The sequence below is a fragment of the Gymnodraco acuticeps genome, unplaced genomic scaffold (genome assembly GCF_902827175.1).
Source record: "Gymnodraco acuticeps unplaced genomic scaffold, fGymAcu1.1, whole genome shotgun sequence".
In the NCBI taxonomy this organism is placed as follows: domain Eukaryota; kingdom Metazoa; phylum Chordata; class Actinopteri; order Perciformes; family Bathydraconidae; genus Gymnodraco; species Gymnodraco acuticeps.
Genome location: NW_022990235.1, coordinates 3,386,638 through 3,403,339, shown reverse-complemented (window position 1 = coordinate 3,403,339; position 16,702 = coordinate 3,386,638). Strand labels below are relative to the sequence as shown.

Genomic DNA, 16,702 nt, shown 5'->3' with positions numbered 1-16,702 from the left:
GTTTGGTTATTTGAATACAGTTGTTTGTTTATTTATACATTGTGTACTCAGAAGTGTAAGTACAGAACACATTAGTTATTAATCAAATACATATTGTATCTCAGCAGAAATAAGTTTAAAAGGTGTATTTGTAGGTTAGTCATTTCTTAACTTATTTATTAGTACCTTTTTACATCCCTCTAAAGCTTTTTGAACATTAAACATTTATCAATGTGTTAATTTGTCTACAAACTGAGAAACTGTAAAACTAGTATAATAGGTCCAGAGTAAGGATAATTAGAACAACACACATTTCAGGCTTTTACTATGAAAATAACAAAAAAGGTACACTTCATACTCTTTTACTCCTCCTCTAATAGCCTAAATCAGAACTCCCATCTATATCAAACAGCTGCCAGAGGCCTTCGGGTCTCACTGGGGTCACCGCTTTGGACTCAGCCGAGGGTTTCGCCAAGATGGGTTCGATTCCTTCAATGCACACGGAGCTGTCGCTGTCCTGAGACCAGCAGCTGAGTGGGGTGATGTAACACCCTTTAGCTATTGATCTCACCTTCCTGGTTGGCAGTATTCGACGTTCTACAACGAGATGGTCCCGTCTTGGTACCATGTTCGGATCACGACGCTCACATCGAGGTGTAGTAACATGTTGTCCTTTGTCGCAGTTCATGAGTAGTTGACTGTTTTCATTTGTGACAGTGCCCTTACTCCTCTGTGAGAGCACAAGCGGCCTCTTTCTGCACCTCCTCTGGCCTCTCTGAGGGACTTTCCTCTTTCCTATGATGGGACCCTGAGGGGGAACTTGAACCTGATTACACTCACGGTTGTATGACTTGCATATTAGCTGTGTGCCTTCAAGCTTGTTCTCCTGTAGGATGTTGGAGAAAGACTGTTCGAGCTCTGGTGATGTCTGGTTGGCACTGTCCGTCACCCTCTCAGAGCTGGCTTTGGCTGAGTGCTCTGAGACTAAGGTGCTGAGCAGCTTCAGAGCCTCTTCCAGCATGTTTCGCTCTCTCTCCTGAACCTCTCTCAGACAACCCAGATCATCCTTTAAGCCTTGCAGGTTTGAACCAAATGCCACCGTGGTGTCCCCAGTCTAAATGGTCAAATGTACATTTATACAACTGGAAGCCAACCAAATACACTTTCACCTCAATTAATATGCAGCAATCTTGATTAAAAGTTTCAATATTGTTCACCTTTTGCATCTTGTCTTCGAGTTCAGCCATCAGCTCTTTCTGGGAGTTCACTTTAGTCAGTAAAGCCTCAAACTGCTGGGAAATGTCAATCTGAAGACTGTTGATATTAGTTTGCACTGTGATAAATGGGAATAAAAGATATATGCATGTATAAAACGTATTTCAATACAATACAAATGTATAGAAGATAATAGAACCATATAGTAATTTTCCAAAATTAGAAGATTATGGTTTACCCATGTGTATTCATTTGGCAAAGAGCACCATCTACTGGCAAATATTATTAGAACTAGGGCTGCTCAATTAATCGTATTTTAATCGCAATTACGATTTTGGCTTGCAACGATTATGAAAACAACATAATCGAAATAAAACTTATTTCTTTTTTAAAATTGGAATTATACTTAAAGTTAAGGGTAATCAACTGTTTTTTGCAATAAATGGATGTTTTCAAAGTAAATGGATAATCGTTTTTAATAATCGTGATATCAATTATTGACCCAAATAATCGAGATTATGATTTTTGCCATAATCGAGCAGCCCTAATTAGAACTCAAATTTCATTTAAAAGTATCAATAAATAAGAAAACGTACTTGTTGACGAAAAACTGTCAAATTTTTGAAGGACCGTTTCGCTCGCACAAGTATTTTTCTCAGTGCCAGCGACCAGTTGTTGGATCTGAAAAGCATGGCAGCATAGTTGAACATGTTACATCTACAGTAGAGAAGCTTTCAAATCCAAAAAGGTGACAGCATGGATGTATATGAACACTTACATTGTTGAGGGTTTCTCGAAAGTGATTACATTCTTTGGCTAAAATATCACTGTTAAAACAAAAAGGATAGATTTGAAGATGTCAGAAGTTATTAGGCCAACTTAAAAAAATAAAAAATATCCCGCAAGGCAAGTTTATTTATATAGCACTTTTCAACACAAGGCAATTCAAAGTGCTTTACAAAAAATGAAAGACATTCAGAAAATGGCATTTAAAATCAGTCATTAAAAAGAAAAGCTAATAAAATAAACATTAAAAGAAAAAATACATGGATAAAAGTTACAGTGCAATCTAAGATATGAATAGTAGGGCCGGGACTTTAACGCGTTAATTAAGATTAATTAATTACACAAAAATTAACGCATTTTAATCGCACTTATTTTTGCACCGCGGAACGTTTCTCACTGGATGAGTTTCAGGCGTACCGATTATACTGGAGCACCAACTAACGTTCATGACTTCAGACAACAACAAACCACAGTGAACAACAGTGGGAAATGTTGTTTTAAAAAACGGACGGATGGAAGCGTCGATAAGAGCACGGTTGTGTGCAAATTATGCAAAAAGGAATTCGCATATCAAGCCTCAAGTATCACCTCACTGCAACACATATAGCAGCTAGCGTGGACGTTAGCCTATTTTATCGCGTTCACACCAAAAAGAGCCGGTACTAAAATTAGTTCATGAGAACCTTTTTACCCCCACGAAAGTCCCTGCTAGAGAGCTGCTAGAGAGCAGGGACTTTCGTACGGCTCTCTTGTGAGAAAAGAGCTATATTTCTGATTGGCTTGGAGGATTGCAAACCACGCCCCGTAAAACTCCCAAAAAGTTTTGTGAAGCCGCCATTTTATTATCCTCGTATTAGCATTAGCATTATTAGCATTAGCCCAGCGCAGAAACGCAGAGAGACTAACTTATGGCAACACAAAATAAAACATGGGAGCGGTGGAGATGAGGAGGTGTCGGCGTTCTGGCGATTTACTCGGAAGGCTGCTGGGACTCCCAGCAGCTTCTACTGAAGCCAGTCCCCAACTCCGGGGACTTCCGGCCGGGGACTTTGGGCGGCAGTATACGCCGTGAAGTGGTTTGCGGCCTGCCAGTAAACCCAAAGCAGAAGAAGAAGAAGAAGTGACGTCAGCGGCTTCATTTGCCTAATCCACCCCCAGGTTCAAAGAGTTCTCATGAACTAAATTCTCATGAACCTTTGTGGGAAAAGTACTGCGGTGTGAATGCGCCTAATGTTATACTAAAATCCATGTGAAAAAAATTGCTTCTCACTGTTCTCAGGTCAAATATTTATATGTGATTAAAAATGCGATTAATTTCGATTAATTAATTACAAAGCCTCTAATTAATTAGATTAATTTTTTTAATCGAGTCCCGGCCCATTGAATAGTTCAATTAAACATTCAAAGAAAAAGTACATGGATAAAAGTTACAGTGCAGTCTAAGATATGAATAGTTCAATTAAAAGTATAAATAAAAAGTGTGTTGCATGTAGCTACGGACCGGTCAGTTTGTTCTTTTGCCCTTTTCTTGTCCTCTTCAAACTTATCGAGTATCCCAAAAGCTTTGCTCTTGTCCTTTAATTCTCCAAACAAGAAAGGTTTGGTGTGATAACTGCTTATAAACTTGGGGTCACTTCCCTAAAAAAAAAAAGTAAAACAATATGAGGTTTATAGATACACAAGGCAGAAGTGATTTTCACATCATTTCAGTAACAATAAATACATCCATATGAAGGTATGATAACAAATAAAAGATTTAATTCAAAGAAACAGGTTGCCTCACTTCACTTATGGTGGTCCATTAAACTGTAATTAAATGCCTCAATGTCATTCATTTTGCAATATAAGAACAAATGTGCTTGTTACTAACAAACAATAAAGCAAAGATGCAGTATAACATACTGCCGATTTGAATGAAGGTGCCTGGATCTTTCTAATGAAATTAGATTCACATCTTTTTTTTAAACTCTTTTTCACAGAACAACACACGTGCAAACTTCTCCATCAGACCCATTACTTAACTCACTTATAATTAATAGTAAACTGAGTGTAACCTGCATAAGTAATAATGCCACTAAACCAGATGGATTTGTCCATTCATTTTGGGCCTCAAATATATCACTGCTTCACCAACAACCACTTGTAAGATGATAAAACTCACCTCCTGTGAACTTTGTTGGGAGTTCCTGGATGACAAACTCATTTCTTGAGACATGCTTTGAGAATTTTCAGGCCAAAACTGAGACCCGAAGAAAAGCTGCGAGTCTGTGAAGCTGGAGTAGCCGCTGGTAGACACATTTCTGCTGATGTTTTGTAAAAATAAATATGTGTTTGTAGAAATAAGGTAAACACAGACAGACTTATACATATTGCTATTCAAACGTAGGGCTTAATGACTAAGTGTTATTATTACACTGTTAGTCAGCTTAAAAACGATTGATCACAGCTGTGCACAGATAAAGAAACAATAGTTGGAAACCATTCTTAAATAGCTACTTTAACTACCTGCTTCCAGTTGGTATGCTCAGCTTCTCCTTTATGTTTCTGATGTGATTCATTGCGTTTGATTACCTGTTTGTAAAGAGAGAAAGTTAGTAGCCATTTTAGCTAGCCATGTCTTTCTAGGAGCAGCAGGTGCTGACAGAAGTGTATTAGTTAGCCTGTTCACTCCAGTTAGCATACACGCTTAACTAGAAAGCGCTTCACTAGCTAACTTCGACTGAAGTGGAGGACATTTAAACTTAAGTTACTGTTAACTGTTTAGCTATAACACTCAAGCATATATGTACTGCATGCTAGTCATCTTATTCAGTAGAGTGCAATGGTTTTGGGGATAAATATATTAAAATGACTCACAGTTCGCCGCGATGAAGAAGAGATGATTAGACCGGCCGTTGTAAAATCGCGAGTATTTAAAACTCCCGCCATACGACCTTCCAGAGACGACGCTGACGTCTCTTTAAAATGACCGCTCAGAGGAGAGGAGTTCTCATTTCTCTAACCGCCTGCTGCTTCCCCTCCTCTCTCCTCGGTTCCCCTCCTCGGCTCCTCCGCTCGCATCTCCTGTGGGCGGGACTAAGTATCGAGGATAGGAGTCGAGGATAGGAGTTGAGGAGGGGAGTTAGATAAATGAGAAAGGGCCATGACCAATGAGGGCACGAGATACGTTTGTTCACGAGATGGAAGGCTGACAGGCACGTAGGCCATCCAGTTATTTTAGCCGGACCGGCTCAGATGATTGGTCGTGCTTTTTACAGCACCACGGCTTCCACAGATGAAATGTTGTTATGTATTTATTTATTGTCAAAGCATTTAATGTATTCATTGCTATCGGGATGTTAAGAGCATTCCATGGAATATAACAAAAAGTGTTTTATCTGGACTGGATTATCCCAGAGAGTCTAAAGATTCTTTATAACCCAGTTTGAGATTTGTGAAACCTTAATTCTATTTGTGAAAATACAAAAAAGGGAGATTTCAGTGCTTTTTTCGCATCTTGACCACATTAGACCAGGTCCTGATCTAAAACCAAACCACTAGACCTAGACTCATCAAATCTGGACTGGATTATCCCAGAGACTCTAAAGATTATTTATAACACAGTTTGAGATTTGTGAAACCTTTATTCTATTTGTGAAAATACAAGAAGGCATAAAGGCTTGCCCAGCTGGGAGGTTCACTCTCTGATTCTGATCCTGGCCTGCTGCAGCAACCTCAGCCTTCCACCTGTGTTTGTATTTTCACAAATAGAATAAAGGTTTCACAAATCTGAAACTGGGTTATAAAGAATCTTTAGACTCTGTGGGATAATCCAGTCCAGATTTGATGAGTCTAGGTCTAGTGGTTTCAGATCAGGACCTGGTCTAATGTGATCAGGATGCGAAAAAAGCACTGAAATCTCCCATTTTGTATTTTCACAAATAGAATAAAGGTTTCACAAATCTCAAACTGGGTTATAAAGAATCTTTAGACTCTCTGGGATAATCCAGTCCAGATTTGAATAGTGTAGGTATAGTGGTTTTAGATCAGGACCTGGTCTAATATGGTCTAGATAAAATAAAAGCAGCAAAATCTCCCTTTTTGTATTTTCACAATTAAGGTTTCACAAATCTGAAACTGTGTTATAAAGAATCTTTAGACTCTGTGGGATAATCCAGTCCAGATTTGACGAGTCTAGGTCTAGTGGTTTCAGATCAGGACCTGGTCTAATGTGGTCAGGATGCGAAAAAAGCACTGAAATCTCCCATTTTTGTATTTTCACAAATAGAATAAAGGTTTCACAAATCTCAAACTGGGTTATAAAGAATCTTTAGACTCTCTGGGATAATCCAGTCCAGATTTGAATAGTGTAGGTATAGTGGTTTTAGATCAGGACCTGGTCTAATATGGTCTAGATAAAATAAAAGCAGCAAAATCTCCCTTTTTGTATTTTCACAATTAAGGTTTCACAAATCTGAAACTGTGTTATAAAGAATCTTTAGACTCTGTGGGATAATCCAGTCCAGATTTGACGAGTCTAGGTCTAGTGGTTTCAGATCAGGACCTGGTCTAATGTGGTCTACATATAAAAAAAAGCACTGAAATCTCCCTTATTTGTATTTTCACAAATAGAATAAAGGTTTCACAAATCTGAAACTGTGTTATAAAGAATCTTTAGACCCTCTGGGATAATCCAGTCCAGATTTGATGAGTTAGGTATAGTGGTTTGGTTTTAGATCAGGACCTGGTCTAATGTGGTCAGGATGCGAAAAAAGCACTGAAATCTCCCTTTTTTGTATTTTCACAAATAGAATTAAGGTTTCACAAATCTCAAACTGGGTTATAAAGAATCTTTAGACTCTCTGGGATAATCCAGTCCAGATAAAACACTTTTTGTTATATTCCATGGAATGCTCTTAACATCCCGATAGCCAGTGCTTGAATTGGAATGAAAAAGGTGCCAGTACTCTAAAATCAGCAACTTTTTCAAGTCAATTTTATATATACAGCCCACAAACAAGAATTTGGCTACTATAATGCTGGTGGGTTTGTCTCTTTACTACTGTATATTTTAGAAAGGTTCACTGTACTTAACATTTTTTATGATAGGCAGCGGATATGGCTAAAGCTCAGTAAGGTCAATATTAACTGAAAATATAGCAATCAAAGTCTAGATCTTCTGCTGAAGACACATGAAGCAGAGACCTTTCAGGTGAGAGCCCCTCTGGTGGTGTTCAACATTAATGACAAGGAAACAAAGCTCTGGTCAGAAGCATTTTTTATAAAAAGCTTTAACAAAATTAAGTATTTCTGTACATTTTGAATGCAATCTAACTTTCCAACTCAGAAAACGAAAAACGAAAAAGTGCCAAAAGTCTTCTCACATGGCTGAGCTGCTTTGCAATATACTTCACCACTGAAGAATACAAATATGTATAAAGTAAACTATGATGCAATCTAACTTTCCAACTCAGAAAAATGATAAAGAGCATGAACAAAGAACATGTAAAAACAAATGCAAAATTTGCACAATCTAAAATGAGAAACTGTAACTGCAAGTAACAAAGTCTGAGCCATGGTAAAGAGTTACATTGAACACCAAGCTGATCAGATAACTCCCTGGTTGGTCTGAAGTCCTTCTATCTCCAGGATCTGTACAAATCGGCACATTATGCCAAAAGTTTTCTCACTGGGTGAGCTGCTTTGCAATATACTTCACATTGTTAGAAAAGGCTCCAGAAGGCCTTGGGGACATCAGTATCAGGGGCTGGAGCTGGACAGGCTCTTTCATCAGCACTTCTCCTTCCCTTTGCCAGCCAGGACCTCACATACTGTTCCGGATTGAACTGTCCTAGTGATGGTCCATTACATTTAATGAAAACCAGGCTGGACAGTCGGCTGACAGAGAGAGCATTCCTTTTTGCAGTAAGGATATCGTTCATGCAGCTGAATGCCCGCTCACACTCACTAGTGGAGACAGCGATGGTTCGGACTGCTTTCAGTAGAGGCTCCATGGCAGCAGGTGTACGGGATGCCCTGGTTTCCTTGTATTCGCGAAAGCCCTGAACAGTCTCTCTTCTGTCCACTTTCAGCACTTCGCACAAACGTAGCACCTCTACGTCCCCATACTGTACGTCTAACTCCTCTTCAGGCCAACTTCCAGGATGGATAACTTTCATGTCCTGGATTAGCTGATTGTCCCGGGCCTCCCGGCCATGTAATGGGATTTCTCTTGTGCTGACATGAGAGGAGGTTGTGGAAGTCATTCTGTGTCTCCGATTCTCTACCATACTGCGGAAAAACTGACCTGCATGAATCTGTACAAGCCTGCCATTCTCACGCAGGGCAACACCCTTGAAGGACTTCTCAGCTAGAGCTGTATGAACTGTAGTCATGTGTGGGCCAGGCATGGTGACCATGGATTCAAAAACTCGTATTTATCGAGTTAAGAGCCTATCTGCTGTAGGCAGTGTCATCTCTCTTTTTTGGAGTTGCCGAGAGAGGTCGCTGAGCTCTGTGAGCGCATCGTACATCAGTCCCAGATTGCTGACAAACGTTGCAGATGTGAGCACATCATCCAGGCCCTTGTACTTTGCTCTGTCTCTGGAATCCCTGCTCGTGTCGTTTGCAGCATTTGTGAAGTGATCATGAAGCACTCGGTAGTTTTCCCAGACTGCTCTGACGCTCCTTTCACTTGAAGCCACCCAGCGGATGGACAAAACACGCCCTATCACCAGGAGACGCTGTCTCGACTGCTTGCGCACACTGCGCTAACTGCCTCTGATTTTTGGGGGAGGCATGGAACAAGGAATAGAGTTTGTCAAAAAAGATCTGGAAATGATTGAGCCCTGAGACCTCCTTGACCACATCCCCAACTGCCAGCTCTAGACGATGATTGGAGCAGTGCCACACAAACAGGCTTGGGAATTTACTACACAACTGGGTAGCAACGCCTGTTCTCTTCCCTAGCATGACTGAAGCCCCATCACATGCAAAAGAAACGAAACACTGACCTAAAAAGTCCTCGTTAAAATCTCTTCCAAGACACTCCATTAACGCCTTTGTGATGTCATCAGCCGTTGTTCCATCCAACTCGATCAGCTTCCAAAAAAACGTTTCGGGCTCAGCATCAGCTAATGCTGAGCGTAGACACACAACAAGCACCGTTTTACCACTAATAGTGGTAGATTCATCGACCAAAACACAGAGTTTTCTTTGGTTTTCTGTAATGTCTTTTGCCATTTTTTTCTTCAGCTCATGAGCTATGTGGTCGATGATTTCGCCACAGGTTTTATTGGAGTGCAAAACCCTGCCCACGTTCAGCCCATTCAGTTTCTGTACATTCAAATCAATTGGCATGTCTGTGAATGGCCGGCTATGTTTGCCAATTTTATATGCCGTTCGAAAAACTCTGATAGTGGTGTCTAATTCAGATGTATGCATAGACTGCACTTGATGTTGAATAGTTTCACATGAAGCAGATGTAAGGATGTCAGCAGCTTTTACATGGGCTTGTGATTCTTTATGTTCTTTGATTTTTTTTCTCAGGCTAGCTTGTTGTTTGCCCTTGTCAACACCGAAATGAGACACTGCACACTCACCCCATTCAGTTGACAGTTTCAGTCCTTGTCCAGTGTGTATTCCCAAAGATTTGACATCTCTGCATATCCGACATCCTAGCTTCTTATCTTTAAGAAGGAGCCATGCATTGGTCTTGCAAAAATATTGCACCTTGTCCGTTGTCCAGCAGTCAGGTGCATCGCTTTGCCCGGTGTTGGTGGTGGCAGTTGCGCCAGCAGCAGCTAACGTTAGAGGCTCTGGAGGAGGCGGCGGAGCTAATGCTAATGCACTAGAACTTGGAGCAGGAGGATCAACCAAAGAAAGCTCCCCATCAGACACAATTTCCAACACAGGCACAGCATTCTCTGTATTTGAAGTTTCTTCCGGCGACAACCGCTGTCTTTTTGCACTTTTATTAATCCACCCTAACATTTTAGAAATGCTAATTTGTGACGTGACTTGCTTTCCTTCTCTCGGGGGCGTGCCTGCTCTGTTCTATCACTCTACATAGCCACCCACTGGGTGGGAGTTGCACTGCATAAACACAACACACGTGCATCTAGGTATGTAAATTGTAAAGCATTAAAACATGGTTTTACTAACAGTTTTCCGTATGTTGTTACTTCGGCATTATTATTATTATTATTTTGAAACGTGTATTACTATTAAATCACGGTCAAATAGGTTAATTTTGACATAGTCGTTTCCACCACAGTATTTACATGGAGAAGATAAGCCCCGCCCCCTCTCCAGCACGTTCTGTTTGAATGACAGGAGTAAACAGCTGACAGCCGCTGTGAAACTCCAGCGGTTAGAGCGATGAGAATGTCCGTTCGGCACCTCATGACGCATCTACTGAGTACCGGGCGGCTGTATATATATATATATGGATGTATAATAAGAACGGCGGGAGAGTGTTGAGTACTGGCACGGTGCATGAGTACCGGAGTACCGCCAGCATGCCGGTACTGAGCAAGAAGTGCCGGTACTCCATGGGTCAGAACCAGAAGTGCCGGTACTGCGTACCGGTGAGTACCGGCCCAATTCCAGCACTGCCGATAGCAATGAATACATTAAATGCTTTGACAATAAATAAATACATAACAACATTTCATCTGTGGAAGCCGTGGTGCTGTAAAAAGCACCACGGCCATTTCTCTAACTCCCCTCCTCAACTCCTATCCTCGACTGCTATCCTCGATACTTAGTCCCGCCCATAGGAGATGCGAGCGGAGGAGCCGAGGAGGGGAACCGAGGAGAGAGGAGGGGAAGCAGCAGGCGGTTAGAGAAATGAGAACTCCTCTTCTCTGAGCGGTCATTTTAAAGAGACGTCCATTAATGATGACGAAAAAAATAAATAGTAGATGGTGGTTTGATACTTTTATGTGGCTATACTAGCATGAGGAAAATGATGGGTACATTTTGTAATTTCATCCAGTAGTAAAGAAATGAAACATATTTGATTATTAATTCAGAGCCGTCTTTGAATTAATAAAAAGCAGTTTAAATGCCCATTTTTTGTACATTTATATACAACAATACATATTTGTGAGATATTGTTGTGGGGAGTCATTTATATATAAATCACAAAATACATTTGTGAATCCTTCTGTGAGCATTTATTAATATTGAGACTGATCTGACTCCATACAGATGTTAAGTTCACATAGGAATGGTATCATTGACTTAAATGTTCAAATAAATGTTGCTCTTCTGTCTATATTGGTCATATGATGCCCCTTGACTGAAATGTTTCCTGTTCAGCTTAGAAACAGGAAGTGCTCAAACGTTCGTGTGAGTTTATCAAATTTAGCAGTGATTCCATGTCAGCCACAGCTTGTCACAAAAAATCTTACTGATAGTGTATCTAACAAACTTAAACTAGCTTTATTAAATGTCAGGTCTCTGGCAGGAAAAACATTTTTAATCAATGATTTTATCACTGAGCACAATCTTGATTTTATGTTTTTAACGGAAACTTGGATTGAACAAAATAACAGTGCAGCTGTTCTTATCGAATCAACCCCTCCCAACTTTAGTTTTATGAGTCAGGAAATAATGCATAAGAGAGGAGGTGGAGTTGCTATTTTGTTCAATGATTCCATTCAATGCAGGAAGACATCTTATGGGAACTTTGCTTCTTTTGAATATGTGGCCCTTCAGCTGAAATGCTCCTCTCGAGCTCTGTTCCTAAATATCTATAGACCACCCAAATACTGTGCAAGCTTTTTTGATGACTTTACTGAACTGCTGTCTATAGTGTGTATTGACTTTGATCGTCTAGTCATTGTTGGTGATTTTAACATCCATGTTGACAACCCCCAGGACAGAGGGGCAAAATAACTGTTTTGTGTTCTTGATAGCTATGGACTGACTCAGCATGTGACGGAGCCCACGCACAATAAGGGGCACACTCTGGACTTAATTATCTCAAAGGGTCTGAATATCTCTAAGGTTGTGGTGACTGATGTTGCACTCTCTGATCATTCCTGTGTGTTCTTTGAGAGCTCTATTTCTGTTGACAAAAATGTTCAAAAAGAGGTAACCACAAAGCGATATTTAACTGAAAATACTAGGGAAATGTTTACTCAGAATTTTTCTTCCACACTTGCCCCTGCTAACATCTCAGTAAATGAGCTAGTAGATCATTTGAATTCAAAAATTAAAAATGTTATAGATGCCATTGCTCCAACTAAGGTAAAGGAAGTGACTGGGAAGAAAATATCTCCATGGAGAAAGGCCATGACCGTGAGAGCAGAAAAAAGAGAGTGTCGAAAAGCTGAACGTAGGTGGCGAAAAACAAATCTCCAGGTTCACTTTGAAATCTATAAAGAGAGACTTGGCCTTTATAATTTGGAATTGAAAAACGCACAACAGTCTTTCTTCTCTGACATCATCACCAAAAACAATGCACGTGCCTTGTTTGCTCCCGTCGACAGACTAACTAACCCCCCAGTGTCAGTAGCCTCTGAATTTATATCCACCAGGGCATGCAATGATTTTGCCTCCTTTTTCACTGACAAAATTCAGAAAATCAGACAAGCAGTCAGTGCCTCTGCATCAGGTACAGCAAATGTGTTGTCCCTATGTCCACCTAATATCAATTCAAACACCATGACACAATTCCATCAGATTAATGATAAAAACCTAGAGGACATTATTCAACTTCTGAAATCCTCCTCTTGCTGCCTTGATATTATTCCAACAGGATTTTTCAAAGATGTTTTTTGTTGCATGGCCTCAGATCTACTTCATAAAGTAAACAAATCTCTTCACTCAGGTATTTTTCCACAGGCGCTGAAAACTGCAGTCATTAAACCGCTCTTAAAAAAGAATAATCTAGATGCTTCAGTAATGAACAATTACAGGCCCATATCAAACCTGCCATTTCTAGGTAAAATCATTGAAAAAGTTGTTTTTCAACAGTTGAGTAATTTCTTGCATTTAAATAGTTGTTTTCATGTGTTACAGTCAGGCTTTCGTCCAAACCACAGCACTGAGACTGCTCTTGTAAAGGTCTTCAATGACATCCACTTAAACACAGACAGTGGCAGAGCTTCAGTGTTAGTATTATTAGATCTCAGTGCTGCGTTTTACACTGTTGACCACAACATATTACTCGACCGACTAGAAAACTGGGTGGGACTTTCGGAAACAGTTCTAAATTGGTTTGAATCCTACTTAAAGGACAGAAACAACTTTGTTTCTATAGGTAAATACACATCTGAGTTGACAAATATGACATGTGGGGTACCTCAAGGCTCCATCTTGGGGCCTCTTCTCTTTAACATCTACATGATACCACTGGCTCAGATAATGAAAAACAACAAAATAAGTTACCATAGCTATGCGGATGACACACAAATGTACGTAACAATTTCACCAGGAGACTATGCTCCAATTCAAACACTGAGTAAGTGCATTGAACAAATCAATGACTGGATGTGTCAGAACTTTCTCCAATTAAACAAAGATAAAACTGAGGTAATGGTTTTTGGAGCCAAGGCAGAACGTATAAAAGTTAGCGCTGAGCTTCAGTCTGCAATGTTCAAAACAACAGATAAAGCCAGAAATCTAGGTGTAGTCATGGACTCTGACCTGAGTTTCAACAGTCACATTAAAACAGTTACTAAATCAGCTTACTATCACCTAAAGAACATATCTAGGATTAAAAGACTAATGTCACAGCAGGATTTGGAAAAACTTGTCCATGCTTTTATCTTCAGTAGACTGGACTACTGCAATGGTGTCTTCACAGGTCTCACTAAAAAATCTATTAGAAAGCTGCAGCTAATTCAGAACGCCGCTGCTCGAGTCCTCACTAACACTAAGAAAGTGGATCACATCACTCCTGTTCTGAAGTCTTTACACTGGCTTCCTGTGTGTCAAAGAATAGATTTCAAAATACTGCTGCTGGTTTATAAAGCTTTGAATGGTTTATGCCCAAAATACATTTCTGACCTCCTGCTAAATTATGAACCATCCAGATCTCTCAGGTCTTCAGGGACTGGTCAGCTTTCTGTCCCCAGAGTCAGAACTAAACATGGAGAAGCAGCGTTCAGTTATTATGCTCCAAATATCTGGAACAAACTCCCTGAAAACTGCAGGTCCGCTGCAACTCTGACTACTTTTAAATCCAGACTAAAGACTTTTCTTTTTGCCGCTGCTTTTAATTGAACTATTCACATCTTAAACTGCACTGTAACTTTTATCCATGTGTTTTTTCTTTTAATGTTTATTTTATTATCTTTTCTTTTTAATGACTGATTTTAAATGCCATTTTCTTAATGTCTTTCGTTTTTTGTAAAGCACTTTGAATTGCCTTGTGTTGAAAGGTGCTATATAAATAAACTTGCCTTGCCTTGCCTTGCCTTGTTCAATATCCCCTCTGATGTCCTTAACATTCTGGGATGAGAGTCCACATCACAATTGACTCTAAACTGTCATTTCCCTTTCATCACTCACCTCAGCAACGGACCTCTCTCCACTGTCCCTGTATTCTGCCTCTGACTCACTCTCAAGCGCCTAGATGTCAAGAGAGGTGGTGAAGTGATCATTATTTATTGAGCAGTATACTCTTTCACATTGAATCATAACAAGTCTACTGAATGTAAATACAACTGACTCTAAAGTAAGTCCCAGTCTGTGACATTGGACATTTTGAAGACTCAAAGCCCCAAGCAGTAGGTAGAATATTAGCTAACCTATGTAATGTGCACAGAAAATAAACAGTTAACTGAATGGAAATTGCCTATAAGCACTCAGTAAAACATAAACACACACAAAAAGCTTCTGAATGATAAGAAGTATAATTAAAACATAATGCACATTACCATTTTGAGAGAGAGTACCTAAGTTAAAGAACTCAGAAAATAATCTCTTATCGAACTGAGGCTCCAGTAAAACACACTGACTGCGTCTCTACATGGACATCGTGGTGTTTACATGAGCACAGAGAGATCGTGTTATTCATGTTCCCTGTTTACATGATAAATACTAGTAACCTGGCATTTCGATGCCTTTTCTCATCTAAACTATTCAGTATTTGTATCTCTCTATCATGAAATAAAGACGAAACTCATCTCCAGAAGTGAGACGCTTTTGCCGCCGCCATCACTGTTAACTGGTTAACTGCTACCAGCTGAAGACTTACTTTCCTCTTCTTTGAAAAAAATGTTCTTATGTCCATGTTGTCTGGGGGAGAAAACATATCAAACCAAGAGATCGTCAGCTTTGATTTTCGCTGTATTAACCATTTCCTGAACATTTGGTGTGTGTGTCACAAAGTGAATAAAGTCAGTATGTTAGACAGTGGGACGGATGGTTAAACCTTTTATATAATTGTTGCATGTTAGGCCTACATATAGTGTTGTGATTTTAATGTTGTGCGCTATTTAGCGATGAACTCTTTTTATTTGCATGCTTGTTTAACCTCCTCAACGAACTGTCACAACAAAGACACAGACACTGCTGATTGACACACCGGCACCCAGTGAAAATCAGCGATCTCATTCGCCAGTTGCCAAATCCACTCCCCCATAAATACGCCGACTACCTGCTAGACGGCAGCTATTCTTCTCTTGACAGTTGCTGCCTCACCTCGCCGCAGATCGGACCGGATCTGATCCCTCCTCCTGCTCCTCCTCACCTCGCAGCAAATCGGACCGGATCGGATCCCTCCTGCTCCTCCTCACCTCGCCGCAGATCGGACCGGACCGGTTCCTTCCTGCTCCTCGCAAAGAACGGACCCCTGCAGTTCCTCTTCCTGTCGGCTGCACCAGACTCAAAGAACTAGATTCCTATACCGGATCTCCTCTCTGGTAAACAAAAACACCCTGAAAACTCTGGCAGGAGCACTCATTCAAGGGTACTATGACTATGCTTGCACGTCATGGTACCATAGCACCTCCAAGGCGCTAAAAATAAAACTTCAAACATCGCAAAATAAACTGGTCAGACTACTGCTTGACCTTTCATCTAGAACCCACCTCACCTCTGCCCACTTTGACAACCTAGGATGGCTTAGAGTAGACGACAGAGTACAGCTACTTGCAATGGGCCTGGTCTACAAGATCCACTACACCTCTATGGTACCCATGTACATGTCAAAATTCTTCCCAAAGGTCAAGGAATACCATGATCATAACACCAGAGGGAGCTCCACAAATCATGTGAAACCCAGATTTGGCTCAAAAAAGGGGGAATACACGTTTCGCAATTATGCCACATCAAGGTGGAACGCTCTTCCCACAACTGTAAAGGAAAGTAAAACTATACTTACCTTCAAAACCTCTCTTAAAGAGCACCTTCGGGGGAGAGCATTGCAAAACTGGCCCCGGTAATGGTACAAATCTCAACCTGTCGTTCAATGGACAGCTTCCCCCCCCCCATCTATGTATATACTCGCATTTTAGACTCTGTTACTAACTGTATATCTGTAGACTTGGTATGTCTTAAATGTCCGGTTAGGATGTATTAGAACGAAATCTAAAATGAAAATTGTAAATAAGCAATCTGTATGTATAAAAAACAACAACAACAACAACAACAACAAAAAACACCTGTATGTAAATTGTAAATAAGCCATCTGTATGTCAAATATGTCTTATTTGTCTTAAATGATATGATGAATTGGAAATGGGGGACCATGATGTAAACAAGACGAAAGTCTTTCTCTGGTCTG

At 40.3% G+C, this 16,702-nt stretch overlaps 1 protein-coding gene across 3 annotated transcripts; it reads right to left on the bottom strand.

The window, feature by feature from the left end:
• Positions 1 to 6: 6 nt before the first annotated feature.
• Positions 7 to 15,742, bottom strand: LOC117548150 (interactor of HORMAD1 protein 1). Of its 3 annotated transcripts, none has more exons than XM_034219194.1 (8): positions 15,619 to 15,742; positions 4,486 to 4,551; positions 4,142 to 4,283; positions 3,482 to 3,618; positions 1,973 to 2,021; positions 1,791 to 1,875; positions 1,197 to 1,312; positions 7 to 1,093 (listed from the first exon to the last, which is right to left on the bottom strand). In XM_034219194.1, the coding sequence occupies exons 2-8, from the start codon at positions 4,536 to 4,538 to the stop codon at positions 353 to 355; spliced, it is 1,323 nt and encodes a 440-aa protein (XP_034075085.1). In that variant the 5' UTR covers positions 4,539 to 4,551; positions 15,619 to 15,742; the 3' UTR covers positions 7 to 352. The 3 variants fall into 3 exon arrangements, with proteins under 3 accessions (XP_034075085.1, XP_034075084.1, XP_034075086.1); XM_034219193.1 differs by lacking the exon at positions 15,619 to 15,742 and adding an exon at positions 4,837 to 4,993; XM_034219195.1 differs by lacking the exon at positions 15,619 to 15,742 and adding an exon at positions 4,837 to 4,974 and having other exon boundaries at positions 4,142 to 4,280.
• Between the last annotated feature and the right edge of the window lie 960 nt (positions 15,743 to 16,702).

Coding starts and splice junctions, on each gene's coding strand:
- LOC117548150 (XM_034219194.1), bottom strand. CDS start 4,538: ATGAATCACATCAGAAACATAAAGGAGAAGCTGAGCATACCAACTGGA. Junction 4,284..4,485: donor AGCATACCAACTGGAAGCAG/GTAGTTAAAGTA, acceptor ACAAAACATCAG/CAGAAATGTGTCTACCAGCG. Junction 1,094..1,196: donor TCGAAGACAAGATGCAAAAG/GTGAACAATATT, acceptor TTGACCATTTAG/ACTGGGGACACCACGGTGGC.